This window comes from Capricornis sumatraensis, chromosome 6 (assembly GCF_032405125.1).
Source record: "Capricornis sumatraensis isolate serow.1 chromosome 6, serow.2, whole genome shotgun sequence".
Lineage (NCBI taxonomy): Eukaryota > Metazoa > Chordata > Mammalia > Artiodactyla > Bovidae > Capricornis > Capricornis sumatraensis.
Genome location: NC_091074.1, coordinates 85,678,609 through 85,695,515, shown reverse-complemented (window position 1 = coordinate 85,695,515; position 16,907 = coordinate 85,678,609). Strand labels below are relative to the sequence as shown.

The 16,907-nt window shown below is 42.9% G+C and overlaps 1 protein-coding gene across 1 annotated transcript in view; it reads left to right on the top strand.

Moving 5' to 3' along the window:
• The window catches only part of FRMD3 (FERM domain containing 3), a 339,467-nt gene that overhangs the window by 207,697 nt on the left and 114,863 nt on the right, over positions 1-16,907 (top strand). The window contains exons 4-5 of the mRNA XM_068974120.1: positions 8,440-8,518; positions 14,334-14,431. Of these exons, the coding sequence (XP_068830221.1) occupies positions 8,440-8,518; positions 14,334-14,431 (177 nt within the window). The remainder of the gene's footprint in view (positions 1-8,439; positions 8,519-14,333; positions 14,432-16,907) is intronic.

Below are 16,907 nucleotides of genomic sequence, written 5' to 3'. Positions count from 1 at the left end.
AGAGGTGGTTCAAATCTGGGTCAACTGGGTTAGGAAAGCTCTATTCATTTGTTTCCCTTTGGCTGGAAATACTTTATAATGCCTCATTTTTAGATGCATTTTTGTGGTAAGAAAAAACATCTCAGTACCAAGTTACATAAGTAATTTTGCATTTTGCTGTTATAATAATAATAATTATTATTACTAGTTGATTTATACCAACCAACATTACTCCTGAGGGGCCAGTGAGTTACACAACATCTGCAGCAAGCAGGCACCTGGATCTCCTGCCTTCGGTTTCATGTACTTTTACTAACTTTTTTTGACTGAAATTCTCAGGTCCTGCACCCTAGTCCCAGGCAGCAAAGTTCCTTTTTAGAAGCAGAACTGCCAAATAGCTCTTCATCTGGGCACCTATTTCATGAGTATTCCATCCCTACTCCTTCCTAAGAAATGACAGTCCCCCTCTCTCCCTTTGAACCAAGATATATGACTTAGGTCAAGTTAAAAGACTCTACGACATCCACATGGGTTTCTTCTTCAACCTCTAGGGTGATAGTAACTCCTCTGGTTTGAGTGTGAAGGTCTCAGGCAGTCTGCTGGGCACTCTACTTCATGAACTGGTGTCATCCTCATCATGGTCTCTGTTAACAGGACCTCTGGGCCAGACCCAACCTGCCCTCTGGTTTTGTATGGCCATACCATAGGCTGGGAGTAGGTTTCATATTTTTAAATGGTCAGAAGGAAAGAATATTTTGTGACATGTGTATTAAATTCAGATTTCAGTGTTTTATTAGAACACATCATGCCATTTGTTTACATCATGTCTGTGGTTGCTTCTACCCTGCAACTTCTGATGGAAGTAGTTGAGATAGCTGCCATGATGCCAGCAAAGTGAAAAATAATTACTCTCTTATCCTTTATAGAGAAATTGCACAGATCCTTACTTTTAGGTGGTTGGTTGCATTCTTATCCCCATTTTGCAGATGAGGAAATGAAAGTTGAGAGTTTTAAGTTTATACCAATTTGTTCAAATGGTGAACTTGAGATTAGGCATGTTGAATATCAAAGTCCCTGATGGAGCTTCTCCTGTGCAGCACAGGCAGTCAGAGAATTCCAAGAACAAGTATTTGTGAGGCAGCTGCTCAGCACTCCAGTGTCCCCTAAAAGAGTGCTGAGAGGGTGACTTCATTCTCCCCATGCGGGTGTGGGTGTGTGTGTGGGTGTGGATGTGCCTGTGCCTGTGTGTGTGTGTGATTAAAACAAGAGAGAGAGTTAGAACAGGAGGAAGATGAGTTAAAGAAATGTTTTTAATCTCTGCTTTGGAAGTAGAGGAGGTGCAGTACCAGTAACATCTTGGAGGCTGCTGCATGTCATTTCAGTCAAAGAGGGATGGAGGGATTACCTGTGCCGTTGATGATGATAGTAACAGTTGTCACTTAATGGTAATAATCATTTCCAACTAGAAGAGAGCAGTTGTTAAGAGAGCAGTTCTCTGTGGCTGGTTCATTTGAGTTACAGTTTGTTATGAGTAATGCTTTGCCCTTTCGGCACACAGCGCCTTTTTCCACATACTCAGAAAGAGCATGTGCTCCCGAGCTGTTTCATCACCGAACGTGGCTCATCAGTGTCCCTTTGCACTGCTGCCCAATGGAGACGTGGGGTGTGGCCCTTAGCTCTCAAGCTAAAGCCCCTGAAAGGACCTGGGAGGGACTTTTGATTAGGAATAAAAAGGTGTCAGTTGTGCTGAACAGGCCAAGGACCCCTGATGCCTGCCTGATGTCCTTTGAAAAGTAAGCCTCTTACTTGCAGTGCTAGGGGTCCTTTCTGCAACACCAAACCCTTTGCAGTGGTTTTTCCAGAGTCTGAAAGTCTGAAAAATGGACTACACTTCTGTTTTCAAGAGTCCCAGAGGGAGGCATGAGAGACACATTCTTAGGTATAAGTACTGTCCTGACAAATGCCTGTTGGAGCCATGGGTGCTATGCTTTAACTGCTGTTGAACAGAGTTGGGGTGGGGGAGGTGTGTGGTGGGGTGGTTCATAGCTGTCAGCCAAAATGTGCATGAGAAGGAACATGAGTTTATATGTACGTTCCCAAAGTTATGTTTTTCTATTGTTCTTTATAATGATTGGAGGAAGACCACTGTATTTTAAGAAAAATTGCTGAGGTATGTTTCACCAGCCAAAAAAAAGTTTCACCTATTTATTTTTACAAGATTTGAGGATGGTTACTGGTTAAAAATCCCTGGAGATGGGAAGGGCAACCCACTCCAGTACTCTTTCCTGGAGAATTCCATGGACAGAGGAGTCTGGCAGGCTACACTCCATAGGATCACACAGGGTCGAATAGGACTGAAGCGACTTAACATGTTTGCATGCTGATTAAAAATAGAAAGTCTTTTTTTTATTTGCATTTTCACCAGGGAGGCTGCTCACCTAATCGTTTCTTATCCCTATCCTCATTTCCGGGCAAGATCTCAAAGTGGAGATGAAGTCTGTCTCTGCTTTATAAACGGTTGTTCCTCTCCCCATGTTCTCACTGTTAACAAACCACCCAAATGACAATGCCCTGGGATCTGCTGATGCAAAAAAGGAGCCCCTGAGCTTCCCTGCGGTGGCACTTGGCCTCCCCAGCCTTTGTCTGGCGGGTAACAAAGGGTTGTGCCAGAGGAGCCCTGCTGTTCTTGGGGCGATTACCTGCTCCCAGCATTTTAAAGTGGATTTTACATTTTTCCCTACTCTGCTCCTCAGTGATGTTCTCATTTTTAGCACTTACATGGCTGAGTAAATGCTTTTCAGCTGTTGACTTAAGTGCAATTCAGTCTTCTTCCCTTCCCTCCCATATCCAGCCTTCCTTTTCCTTCTGTTCTTCTGTTAGGAGTGCTTACCTAAATGTGAACTTTGTTGGGATGCTGTGCCATGTGTGTGTACCAAGAACCCGCTGGATCTGTCCAAACACCTCTGGGGAGGTTGACATGCCCCCCAGTGCTGTTCCCTCTTCCAAAGCAGGAAACAGAGACGTTAAGTGTCTTGCTTAAGATCACTGTCTGAAGTCTCTTTTGAGGTTTGAGCACTCCTGGTGGGCTTGGGTTTCCCGTCATCCTGTGTGCTTCTATCACTGATGCCAGAGCCTTAGTACCACAGTAGAAGTGAACAAGGGTGTTGTCCCCTGTGGGGTGCCCCATGTAGTAAAGCCACATAGTGGCTTTTCATGATGACACTGTCGGGGAAGGGCCCCGAGCAGAGCGTAGGCGTTACTGCCTACATGTTACCTCTCTGTTGGGTATTTCTTGTTCTATAGATAGCTCCTTCATCAGACATTTCCGATTCCACTTCTGAACCAAATGTTTGGGCAGATAAGTGCCATCTTTTACCCTATTCCTCTTTCTCTGTAGCTTAAGAATAAGGCATGGAAGCTGGAATAGTAGAGAGACTGAGCTGCTAGACGAAGGGAGTGGGCTCATCTCCACAAGAGGATTTGACCTTAGACTAATCCTGGGGAGCACATGCCAGCTGTCAGCTGGAGCCTGGAAAAGCTCCTTTTCCAGCATTTATGCAGCTGGTGGGGTGTCTGCCAGTGCTCCAAAGCTGAGCTTTTGACCCTAAACCACTGCCAACATATTTGGGTTTAATGATTCAAAATTTTACATAATTGTATTTCTCCCCTTGTTTAATTTTCTAGAAGGTAATAAAGAGAATTGCACTTAGGTTGGGGGATTTGCTTATGTGGAGATGAGAAAAGGTAACAGGGATGGGGATGGTCTTCCCTCTCCCCTTAAATTCTTTATTCTTCTCCATAGCAGTTATGAGCTTCAAATGTCCTACATATTTCATTTATTTATTTTCATTTTATACCTGTTTATCCCACTAGAATGTGTTCTCCATGAAGACAGAATTTTTTGTTTATATCCAAACCTGTGCCTGATACCTAGGAGGTACTCAAAATTTTTGTTGATTTTAATTAATCCTCCCACTAGAAGTAGCTATTGTAACCAACTCCAGAGTCCCTGAATCTGTTCCAGCTGTTGAAGGGCAGAGATTGATTTGTAGGACTTGAGATTGTTCAAAATAGAAATCCTAGAAATCGCTGTAGTGACTCAGACCTTGGACCTTCTAGACCAGTGTTCTAATGGGATGAATGTGATAGCAGCACATGGCTGTTCACCTTAACATCTGCCTCAGAGGTTGGGCACCATCATTCGTTCATTCATCTAGACAGGGAGAGAACTAATCCTTTATCAATAAGCAACTCTGAGGTTGGAAAGCTGAATAACACGTGTAGGTCCAAACCCTCATAAATCTTGTCATCAACATTTTAGGGGAAAATGATTTATCTTTTCAGCTTCTTCCAGCCCTGTGAAGGAGCATTCCTTGGCTTTACTTCTTGCTCTATAATATAATTTTGCATCCACAGCCTTCAGTGTGTTCTCTAAGGAGAAGCCTGCTACTACCTGCGGTTCATTATGTCAAGATCATGCACTTCTTTTAACCTATAGGAAAATTTTTTTCTTTTGTTGGCAACACAGGGCCAATGATGCTGGATCAATATGAGACCACAGTGGGGGTATATATGATGGTAGAAAAAAACGGGTAGAAAATTTCAGACTTGAAAAGTGCTGCCTCTAGGCTTCCCTGGTGGTTTAATGGTAAAGAATCCGCGTGGCAATGCAGGAGACACAGGTTCTATCCCTGATCTGGGAAGATCCTGTATGCTATAAAGCAACTAAGCCTGTGCACCACAACTATTGAGCCTGTGCTCTAGAGGCCAGGAGCGGCAACTACTAAAGCCTAAGCACCCTAGAGCCTGCGCTCCACAACGAGAGAAGCCTCTGCAACGAGAAGCTAGCACCACAACCAGAGAGTAGCCCCTGCTCTCCATAACTAGAGAAAAGCCTGTACAGCAATGAAGACCCAACCTGGTCAAAAATTAAACAAATAAAAATATTAAAAAACAAAAAAAATGCCGCCTCCTGATTCTTCTGCTATCTGCTTGGCATCCCTTCTCTGATAAGGGGTCTATTGGTGAGCCTACCACTGGAACCTTGTATTAATTTCTTCCATGATCACATCCCAGAAAATGGAGGGGGAGATGGCAGGAGCTTAGTGACTTTTTCTGTCTGACTTAGCAGCAACATGTATGAAAAGAATTACAGCTGTTGGTCTGCTGTAAACTCAGAGTGAATCAGCACTGAGAGGAGGCTGTTGATAGGGAGCAACAGTTATGTTCAACAGTTATGTTCGAAGCCTGTGATGGTCCCCTCACCTGAGCAGCTCTGGCAACCGCTGGGGCTCCAAGCTTGAGGAAGCACAGAGGAGGCAGAAATATATCCAGGGTGAGGGCACTCAAAACTCGCATATGAGGAGCAGTTACAAGAACTGGGGATATTTATTTTATTTTATTTGTATTAATTTTTTGGCAGTGTGAGCTTTTGATTGCAGCGTGCCATCTCCTCTAGCTGTGGCACCTGGGCACAGCAGTTGTGGTTTATGGGCTCTCTAGTTGTGGTGTGCACACTTAGTTGCCCCACAGCATCTGGGAATCTTGGTTCCCTGACCAGGGATAGAACTCACATCCCTTGCATTGGAAGGCAGATTCTTAACCCCTGGACCACCAGGCAAGTCCCTAAGGATGTTTATTTTAGAAAAGGCTCAGAAGGACCTTGAGCTGTGTCTTCAAATGATGGAAGGGCTCTCCATGTGGGAGAAGCATTAGATCATTCTGAAGCCTCAGGTCTTGGAACAAGGATGGCTGAAAGGCTTGCCTACAGTCATGGAATTCAAAGATGGCTGCCTGGGGACCACCTCTGAGCCTCACTGCGTGATCCCTTAGGAGGAATGCAAATCCCAGTTTGTATCCAATTAGCTCAGATACCTATTGAAGCCAGCCTAGGGCATGGCAAGGAAATACGCTGACCAGGTAGAAGAGAAAATGACAGCTCTCATTTGGGTCTACCTTCTGTGAGCCTCCTTTTCTCTATTTGCCTTCAGCCAGCTGATTTTATTCCCCCAAATTCAAATATTGGGAGTCTATATTAAAATATATATATTTAATAATATATGAAATAGTTAATGTTATATGGAATAAAAACACTTGCATTTAATGATATAACTCATTATATATATCAATAATATATATAGTATACATTATAGAATGCATGTATTATAATGTTGGAACAACCTGAATAATTAAAAAAGAATAGATGAATAAATTCTAGTGTATCATATGAACTGTTATGCAATTGTTATAGACAGTGAGTTAGATCTGTACCTAATGTCCTAGATGGATGGGCAAGATAGTTGAATGAGATAAGAGAAACATACATAGTATGATCTCATTTTGTGAGAATAAATGAAAAAATTACTTATGTGTGTAATCATGTGTGAGAATGGCAAAAGTGGAGAAACATAGAGATGAAGTGGTTGTTAACAGTGGTTGGCGAGTCTGGGGTGGGGTGGGGAGCTGGGGGACAGAAAGGGCAGGAATGGAGACAAGAGTGAAGGAAAGTGAAAGGGGAAGGCTCATCTGTCTCTCTATCAGTATCCATCTGTCTATCTGTCTTTCATCTCTCTATCATCTGTCTATCTAGCTTCATTGGTTGTGCTTAAACGTATTAATTTTGAGGACTTTAATAAAAGAAGGAAGAAAGAAAAGAGAAAAAGCCTTTTTTAAATGCCGTTTTCTTTTTTGTTCTGTTGCTTGTATAACAACTGTCTCAATCTTTCTATTAAGGACACATTTTATCATTAAAAACACTAGTAGTTTTCATTTTTTAGAGATGATTTAAACAAATTGAAAAAAACCTGGGGAACATGTAAAGATAAAATATTTTGTATCAAAACCGAGTATCCATTTGTGTTTTTCTTCATTTTTTGCTGTATAAGAGGTGTACATTTTCCCCTAGTGCTCCAGAAAAATGCTCCCTTTCTTTTTATTTATTTTATTTATTATTATTATTATTTTACTTTATAATACTGTATTGGTTTTGCCATACAGTGACATGAATCCGCCACTGGTGTACATGAGTTCCCAATCCTGAACCCCCCTCCCACTACCCTCCCCATATCAGCTCTCTGGGTCATCCCAGTGCACCAGCCCCAAGCATCCTGTATCCTGTATCAAACCTAGACTGGCATTCTTAAATGTAGGGAACACACGGTCAGTTAAACAGTTAAGTCAAGTCAAACAACTCAGTTAAGAAATTTGCTAGTTTCTGGTGGAAAAGTGGAGCATTGAGTAAAGGGTTCTGACACCTGTGTGTGTGCGTGTGTATTTTTAATCAGTTTTTATTTGGGGAGATACCTAGCAAGATGCTGTTATGTTTTCCTGGGACTTGGATGCTTTCTTTCAAACTGTTTTAAATAATTATTTTCCAGATTAAATTATCCTCATTATACATTCATTTTTGATACTGATAGTCCTTTCTACATAAAGAATTTGTCTACATACAGAATAGTCCCAGATGTTATAGAATTGACTGGTGATTTAACCCCTGCTTATTATGAAAGAAGATTTGAGACAGAAGAGAGTGCTGTTTCATAGTCACATTTGGATATAAACTCAGAGATGATGTCAAGCATCATCATGATTCAGAGACAAATAATAATGTCAGGTCCATAGAAATAATAATACTAACAATCGTACTTCTTTGATTTTAAGATGCTCATTTTGTATATTAACTGAAATTTAAATGTATCTTATGATACTTGTATGCATTTATTAGGTTAATATTGCAAGTCAACAGTGGTCTTATAATTAAAGGTATCAGAAATCCTATAGAATCCCCTTGGGAGCTTATTGAGTTCTGGATGTTTTAATGCAATTAGTACATTTTAGAATCAATAAACCTCAACCAGAATTTCAGTCTACATATAGCCATCTTGATTCAGACAAATTAAGAAGTTATAAAAGTGTTTCTTTTCAGGCAAGCGACTGCCTCATTGATAGATAACACTAAAATAATAGTGAAAATTATACAGAGTAGGATCTGTACATGGCAGACTGCATTTTAAGAATCTTGATTTTAGTTCAAAGGCACTATCACTTTGGGAAAACTAGTCATGTATGGTGACATTTTTCCATCTCACAGGCTAAAAAAAATATTTCACTAGGCCAAAATCCTGAGTGGTACTTATGAACAATGTATGTGTCAGAAGAGAGTGGAAAGAAGTGGAAGAGAAAATGTTATTTGAAGCTGTGGCCTGGAGAGAAGGAAGGAGCCGTGACATGGAAAGCTGTACTGACTGACCAGGTTGCCCGTATCCTAGTTTGCTTTAGGTGTCTTGTCAAGCATTTCCATTGAGTTTTGTGGTCACTGTTGCTTTGTTTCTTCTTCTTTCAGAAAATCCTCCTCCCGCTCCCCCCAGGCTCGATGAAAGGCTGCATGGCTGACTCGCCTGTGTGTGCTTGAGTTCATGGTCTTTGCTGCTTTTCTCATGCTGTTTCTTTATGATGTTTCAGCTCATCCACCATACACCATGTGCTTTAGAGTGAAATTCTACCCACATGAACCCTTGAAGATTAAAGAAGAGCTCACCAGGTATTTTGCTTGTTTGTTTGTATGTTTAACGTGCCCCCTGAACCAAAGCCAGGGCCGCTGAGTCTTCCTCCTAGAGCAGAGCATCTCCACCAAGCAGGCACCTCAGCTCAGTATTTGGCTTGGAATTGTTTCTCTTGCACTTAATTGTCTTGGGATTTTTCAAACCGTTGTCATTAGGAGTGTAATTAACTGTGCAAAAAAGCAGTGGGTATAAGGAGGAGCTGCTCCCTGAAAACATCTGACAGTGGGTTGCTAAAAATAAACAGAAGATGACTGTCTTTAGGATATGGGCAAATTCATAGCTAGTGCAGCCCCTAGGACTTATCTTGGGGATCTAAGATTTTCTGGAAGGGAAAAAATCCCTTGACAGAATGGAATGTTTGTCATTCCACATTCCACTTGCTAAATGACCAACTGTGGAGCCAGCTACCCTCTCCTTGTGGAGTGTTCTCAGCCCAGCTATTTGTATTTTCTAGTTCTTGGGCCTCCCCCAATTCTTGTCCCTTTCTGCCGCAGCCACATGCAAATAGTCTACCTTCTGGAGGTTTCACAAGCAGCCGTGGCAGTGCCACTGAGCGGAGTCCCAGGAGGGCCAACTCGGTGGATAAGAAGAGCCCATGCTCTTAGTGCTTAGTTCTTAATGAGGCTTTGATTTGATGCTTAGTTCTTAATGAGGCTTTGATTTGATGAGTGTAAAAAGTTGTTCCCTCTAGTCTTTTCAGAATAATCTGTGTGGGTCCAAACGCAGAAGAGAAGCAAAGGCAGTTGGCCCTGATCATTGTGTGCAGAGGCACATGTAAGGTTCTTGGGGGTTGTGTTATCTTATTCTCCATGAGGGGCCAGTCAGGCTCCACCATACTGGCAAAGGGTGACATTGGAAGGGAGCCTTTCTCTATTAGTAATTTGTGCAAAGCCATTGGTGGAGGTTTGTGCTTGGGGGCGGGGCGGGGTATCCAGGGGAAAGGAGATGATGGACATCGTAAGTGGTGGTTGGCATTTTGCAATCTGGCCTGTCTTTTTAAAAAATTAAGACAAAATTCATGTAACAAATTATTTTTCGTTGTTTCAAAGTGCACAATTCAGTGCCATTAAGCACATTCACCATGGTTGGGCAACCATCACCATTATCTAGTTCCAGAGCATGTCATCATCCCCTTGACCCCCAGAAAGCTCATACCCATGAGCAGTTACTACTCACTCTCTCATCCCCCTGGCCCAGGAAACCACTCATCTGCTTTCTGTCTCTATGTATTTACCTGTTTTGGACATTTCATGCAAATAGAATCAAATTGTATGTGGCTTCAGCCTGCTTTTGGCTTGAAAAATTTAATCATTTATTTGTTAAGTTCTTCCTCAGTTCTGCTATCTGCAAGGGCTGTATGAGCTACTTACATAAATAGAGAGAGAGACATATTTGAAGATATTTGGCCTGCCCTCTGGGTGCTAACAGTGTAATTAGGAAGATCAAATCAAATACTCATGCCAGGCATTATTTTATCAGGGGGCCAAAATGGCTCACTTTTGTCACTTGTTTTCTTTAAAATCTTTTCTGGAGGATAAAAATTGAATATGTATCACAATATAAATTAAGGATGTATTTTTGTTGTTGATGTTGAGAAAAGCCCCTTTTGAAAGTGAAAGGGTACAAAGTTTTAGTTACTAACTCCAGTTAAATCCCTCTTAGTTAAATTTGCTAGCATTTTCCTACTTTTGTCTGAATAGCTCAGGTCTTAATAGTGGAATATTTTTATGTCTCTGATGGAAATTAAGATAATACTGTGTCCTTGCACAGGTAGAAATGGGCTTTTCTGAGTTAACACTGTCCTTAGAATTTGAAAGGCATCTGCAAACTGTGGAATGACTTAAACCCTATCATCTTGAAAGAGTTTAGTTTTTCTTGTTTGATAAGTTATTTTATCATAAGTTAATCTAAAATTTAAGAAGAATTTAATAAATGAGAAGCTAAGATAACATTTACGACCAGGCTTAGGTGTAAATAAACACTGAGAAAGAGAAGCAGTTTTAAAAGAGCAAAACAACAAGAATAGTTCACCAAGAAGGACATTTGAAATAATTTTCTAACCTTTTTATCTCTCCATTTACATAGTCACTTTACAATTTTTTGGATTTCTAGGGCTTAAGTAAATGCTATATACAATTGAATGCAATAAAAGCATATTGCTTTAAAATTTTTTGGTAAGAGCCATCTTTAAATTCATACTAGACGGAGAAGTATATCATTAATGGTGACATAATAATGTGTGGCCCCAATCCTCTTGTGTTTTCATTGCTTAATTCTTTCATTCAGGGAGGGGTGAGACTAAATGTAAATGGGTTATTATTGTTGTTTTGTGGTGACTGTTACATTAAAAAATGAGTATCTGAACCTGAAGCCATTTGCAAGGCTCAGTGGATTATGTGGAACCCATAATAATCCATGATTATTTCTAGAGTTTGCTAATTTGAGCAAGGACCCAATCTCAGCTGTTGTGAAAGCTGATTTTCTTTCTCAGGAAGCTTTCATCAGACTCAATATCTGAGTTATGGGATCAGAACCAAAACCTCTCATTTATGAGTGAATATTTATTTGAAACTATTTTTCACTGCTAAAGTCACCAAAACGTGGAAAGGAATGCTTTTTGTTTAATGCATACATTCAGCATGTAGCAAAGAAACTTGATGGCATTCAGCCTGGTAGTTTAAAATCTTTAAGAAAGATTTCATCATCTCAAGTATTTGTATGACCCTGGTATTCTGAATAGACAAGGGCCTTGGTCCTCAAAGTCAGGTCACTGGATTAACAGCAACAGCGTCACCTGGGAACTTGGTCTCTGCCCCAGGCCTGGGATGGGGTCCTGCAATCTGTATTTTCATAAGCACTCCAGGTAGTTGTTAGAGAAGGAAATGGAAACCCAGTCCAGTGTTCTTACATGGAGAATCCCATGGACAGAGGAGCTTGGCAAGCTATGGTCCACAGGGTCTCAAAGAGTCAGACACAACTGAAGTGACTTTGCAGGTAATTGTAAAGCATGTTAAAATTTAAGAACCACGAAAATTTATGACCAACCTAGACAGCATATTCAAAAGCAGAGACATTACTTTGCCAACAAAGGTCCATCTAGTCAAGGCTATGGTTTTTCCAGTGGTCATGTATGGATGTGAGAGTTGGACTGTGAAGAAAGCTGAGCGACAAATTGATGCTTTTGAACTGTGGTATTGGAGAAGACTCTTGAGAGTCCCTTGGACTGCAAGGAGATCAGCCCTGGGATTTCTTTGGAGGAAATGATGCTGAAGCTGGAGCTCCAGTACTTTGGCCACCTCATGTGAGGAGTTGACTCATTGGAAAAGACTCTGATGCTGGGAGAGATTGGGGGCAGGAGGAGAAGGGAATGACAGAGGATGAGATGGCTGGATGGCATCATTGACTTGATGGACGCGAGTCTGAGTGAACTCTGGGAGTTGGTGATGGACAGGGAGGCCTGGCATGCTGCGATTCATGGGGTCGCAAAGAGTCGGACACGACTGAGCGACTGAACTTGAACTTGAACTTGTGCTGTGCTGTGCTTAGTGACTCAGTCATGTCCAGCTCTTTGCAACCCCATGGACTACAGCCCACCAGGTCCTCTGTCCATGGGGATTCTCTAGGCAAGAATACTGGAGTGGGTTGCCATGCCCTCCTCCAAGAACCACTACTGCAAAAGTAGTGGATTTTCAAAAGTATTAGTTCCCTTAGGTAGACATTAGAGCATACAGTTCAGGGGGTTTGGTATGTTCCCAGAGTTGTGTCACCATCACTGTGATCCCCTTCCAGAACATTTTTATCACCCCAGCAGCAACCCAAGTACTCAAGCGGTCCTTCCCATTCTCCCCTCCCCTCGGCCCCTGGCAGTTATGAAGCTGCATTTCTGTCTCTGTAGATTGGTCTATTGTGAAAATTTTATACAAATGGAATCATACAATATGTGGTCCATACACCTTTTATGTCTGACTTTTCACTTAGCTTAATGTTTCCAAGTTTCATCCCTGTTGTAGCAGAAATCAGTAGGTACTCCCTTCCTTTTATGGCTCAATAATATTCCATTGTATGGATATACCACTTTTCTTTATCCTTTCATCAGTTGATGGGCATTCAGCTTCGCTATGATGAAGAATGTGCCTATGAAAACTCATGTACACATTTTGGTGAGGAACAAGATTCTGATTTAATTAGGTCTGAGTAGGATCCATGTTGGTATTGTCTAAAAGCTCCCCCATGTAATTCTGATGTGCAGTCAGGCTGAGAATCTCTGGTTTAGAACTTTTTTACTCAAGTGAGGGCCATACACCTGCAGCTCAGCATCACCGGGGAGCTTATTAGAAATCTGGACTCTTGGGCCTCAGCCAGACCTACTGAACCAGAATCCACATTCTAACAGGATCTCTGGGTAATTCACAAGCTCACTAAAGTGTAAAAGGTGTCAGTTTATGGAGATACTCTGGGTCCTTGACAAAATGGGTCCTTTGACAAAATGCACACTAACCCAGACAGGAAATTTATTAGGGACTACCTTTATGTCCTGCACAAAATTCCATAGAAAGCTGGGGACAGAGAGTGTCATTTGAGCTTCCACTGTGTCCCCAGTGCCTAGCACTGTCTCAGCCTAAAGCAAGTGTGAGATAGATTCATCAGAAGAACCACCAGGGAGCCACTGAACTCTTCAGGGAATCTAGTGTGCTTTCAGGGAACCAGTGTCCAGAAATTGCATATCCCAGGGCTCTGGGGGTGGCAGCACCCAAAACACATGGCAGGGAGTAAAAAATGAGATTATTTGAGCTCTGGAGGTAGTGACTGGAACTGATGGGGTGCTGCCCCCACCTGGCCTCAGGAACCTGGGGAAAAAAAAAAAGAAAAAGATTGGTCTCTGCGACTTAAACTGTAAAATAAGCAGAAAGAATCTGCACATGTCTATAAAGTTAGAGATAAGGACCCTAGGCCTGACCCTTCAGTGAAAGAATCAATCCAGCTAAGAAATAGGAGGAGATCTGAAGAGGGCATGATTGGTGTGGAGGAACAGAGGGGACAGCAGTGAGATGACCTGAGCTAGGAGTGACAAGCTGACACCCCGCCCCTCACCCATCCGCAGCTGAATCAGGCCAGGCATATTTTTTTGGTTTGGCGCTACAGTGTTTTCAAAAATAGAGTTTGCTGCAACATTAACATTCAAAGGACTTTACCTCTCAATGAGTCTTTGCGATGCTGCAGCTGCACCATGCTGACCCTTCCACAGGAGCCGGCACCCTCTGTCCTCTGCTCCTCGACCCCTCACCCCTGCCCCTGTCACTCAGAATCAGGTTTGTCTGACCTGGAGAAGATGGCAGGAGAGGATACTAAACAGATGACAGCTCTCACTGAGAATAAGCTGGCTTCCTGGCCTTGTAACCACGTCTTTTTGAGGTTGATTGACTGGGACTAGTCTCCATAAGACTGAGTGTGTTTCTTGACTCCTCATTCCACCAAGATTTCAGGCAGCCTATACCTGAGGTGCTGGTGGGGGTGAGGGCAGCTGTGGTTGTCATTGTGTGGGACTTTTCTCCCAGGGACGGTGGCTGCTAGGCCCCGTGGCTCTCCTCTGTCCTCCGCGTCTCTCTTGGAAGTGGCTGCAGACACTTCAAGTTTTCTGAACTCTGGGGGCCCCTCCCAGTTTTCCTCTGCTTGCCCTCCAAGCAGCGCAGGTAGGGTTCTGGTGACCCAGATGGATGAAACATAAACAATCTTTCTGCTGCTTGCAGGCCTCAGCCAAAACTTATGGCAACTCTTTCTCCTTTTTCATTGCAGGTACCTTTTGTACCTGCAAATTAAAAGAGATATTTTCCATGGTCGACTGCTCTGCTCCTTTTCAGATGCTGCCTACCTGGGTGCCTGTATCGTTCAAGGTAAGTGTGGGCCCAGCTGCCGATCCCCACTGTTGTATGGGACAGCAGAGCTTCGGCTGTTCAGAGCCTCTCTCCTCCCCAGCCTGTGCTCATCCTGTCTGTGCCACGGTTGGAGGTCAGTCAGGGCTGGGTGGTCAGCAGTGGAGTCCCCCTCATTACCTCCCAAGCCCCTGGGGTCCTGGTGGAAGATGGGCTGTTGTGGTCCCAGGGGCCTCCGCATGAACAGAGTCCTCAAGGCCCCAAGGGAGAGCTCAGAGTCTCTGTTTCGAAGGGGATGGAATGCATGACCTTATAAGAAGCTCTGAAGGATTATGGGATCTTCTATGCTCTGAGCTCCAAACACCAAGTGTGGGGCATGCTGGGTATATTGAGCGGGCAATCTGTGTCCAGGAAGGCAGGTGTCAAACAGGTGTCATTTCAAACCTTTGATGAATGCCTTGATGAAATGTCAAGGCATTTATACAGGTATATCCACATGTGTAGTATGTGTATATATGTGTGTACCATATCTAATTCTTCACCTTTACAACAGTCACATAGCGTGGTGAGGAGAACCCCAGGCTCACAGTCTGTCATTTCCCAGTTTGAGCCTGAATTCCCATTTCCTGGTTATTTCACCACAGACAAGTGATTTAAACTCTTTAAGCTTTAATTTCTTCACATATTGAAAGAGGTGGTCATACCTTCTTCACTGCTGCATGATTTCATGAGACCTAAGTCTCAGGATTGAATAGGCCCCCGAGGGAAGTGACAAACACTTAGTGGGAAGTGGTAAACACTTAGGACCCAAGGTTGGTTTTCATATGTTTCTACCTATAAAAAAAAGTTGTTGGAGGGAAAGCAGTCTCCAGGACCCAAGGCAATGCATTGCCATGGGGAAGGGCTCAGGACACAAGTCGAGAATGACTCAGATGTTCTGTTCTCCTGGGCTTGCTGGGAGGCAGCTGGGCCTGTTTGGAGGGACTCAGGTGTTCCAGCCATTTGTAGCTTGGATGCTGACGACACATTAATGAGAAAAGGGGAGGGTGGAGAAGGGAATTAGGAGAAGAGAGGAAGGATGGAGAGAGAGAGAGGAAGGGAGGGAAAGAAGGAAGGAGGGAACAGGGTGAGAGAGAGATTACCAAGTGAGCATGTCACCCTTATAAAGGATCTGAAATAATGAAGGAGCTTATGATGGGGTCATAAGTGGTTCATGACAGTCACTTGTCTGATCACAATTCCAGGCTTCATTCACAGCTTAAGAGAAACCCCCATAATTCTCCTGGGGTTTCACTGTCACTCACCACTGTCCCCAGGGGATGCTCTGTGCTGTGAAATGGTTCCTAGGACCCTGTTTCTGGGTGTGTGCACTCTTTGAGAAATCTGAAGTCTATCTGTGTTGCTTTTCCCCTTCCTCTGGGAGCAACATAGTGCTGCTCAGCAGGTTTTGTTAAAACCCTTGGAGATATTCAAGTTAAAAATCAAGATGACAGTGATGCCCTGATGAGATTTAGTCCTTCCATCTACTCCAAGGTGGAGTGTGTGCTTCTGAAAGCTGCCTCTCATACACAGAGCTAAAGACTGTTCGAACCTCATGGTTCTTTTTTCCTGTGAAGACTGCAAGTTCCTGGTTAGGGTGCACTGTCTTCCATAAAGGAAAAGCAAATCAATACTAATCTGAGCAGCAGACTAGCCTATGAGCGTTTCAGAACGCATTTAAGCATTAGTGAATCATGGTCAATTCTCCAAGGGCAAGCTCAATATAGATCTGTAATGGGAAACTCTCCATCCTGTTTTATGTTTGAGATAAAACCACAAAGCCCCCATCCAGATGATCAGGGTCCCATTTCATCCCTCGTTGCTATTATCACTGGCCACACTCACAGATGCTGTCTGGAGAGTAGAGTTGGAAATGGACTGGCAGACCTCAAAGAAGCCTTTTAGCTCTAAAACGCAGTGGTGTCCACGGGCCATTTGTAGCAAATCCAGTAAAAGCTGGATTCATAAAACTCTCTGTGGTTGGGAGAGTTATTACAGCAGCCTTGGAGATCATTGCAAATGCAGATAAAGATCTGCTTTGTCAGAACTGCTTATGCTTTCAGAGTGATAGGAAATGTGGGGTAAAGGATTAGAAAGCCGAGGACATGTGACTTTTTATTGGCATCTTGTTTGCTAACATTCTTTGAAGGAGCATGTTTTAAGCTTCCAGAATGTTCTGAGTATATAAAACAGGCAGCCACCCAGAGTTTTGCTACCTGTACACACTGAATGTGAGTATTTTCAATGCATGCTTTGCATTGCTTTCATAATGAAAATTGCAAAACAAACACACAAAGCCCTAGGGATCTATTTTTGGCCTTTCTTGGTGCACATATTTTCCTGTTCCTTCTGCAAAACAGTAACATGTCAGGATTACTGATATTATCTCCTACTCCTGGTATGTCCAATCCCTGTGGGTCTGTGGCTCCTTCTAGCTATTCAGAACTCTGTTAGATGT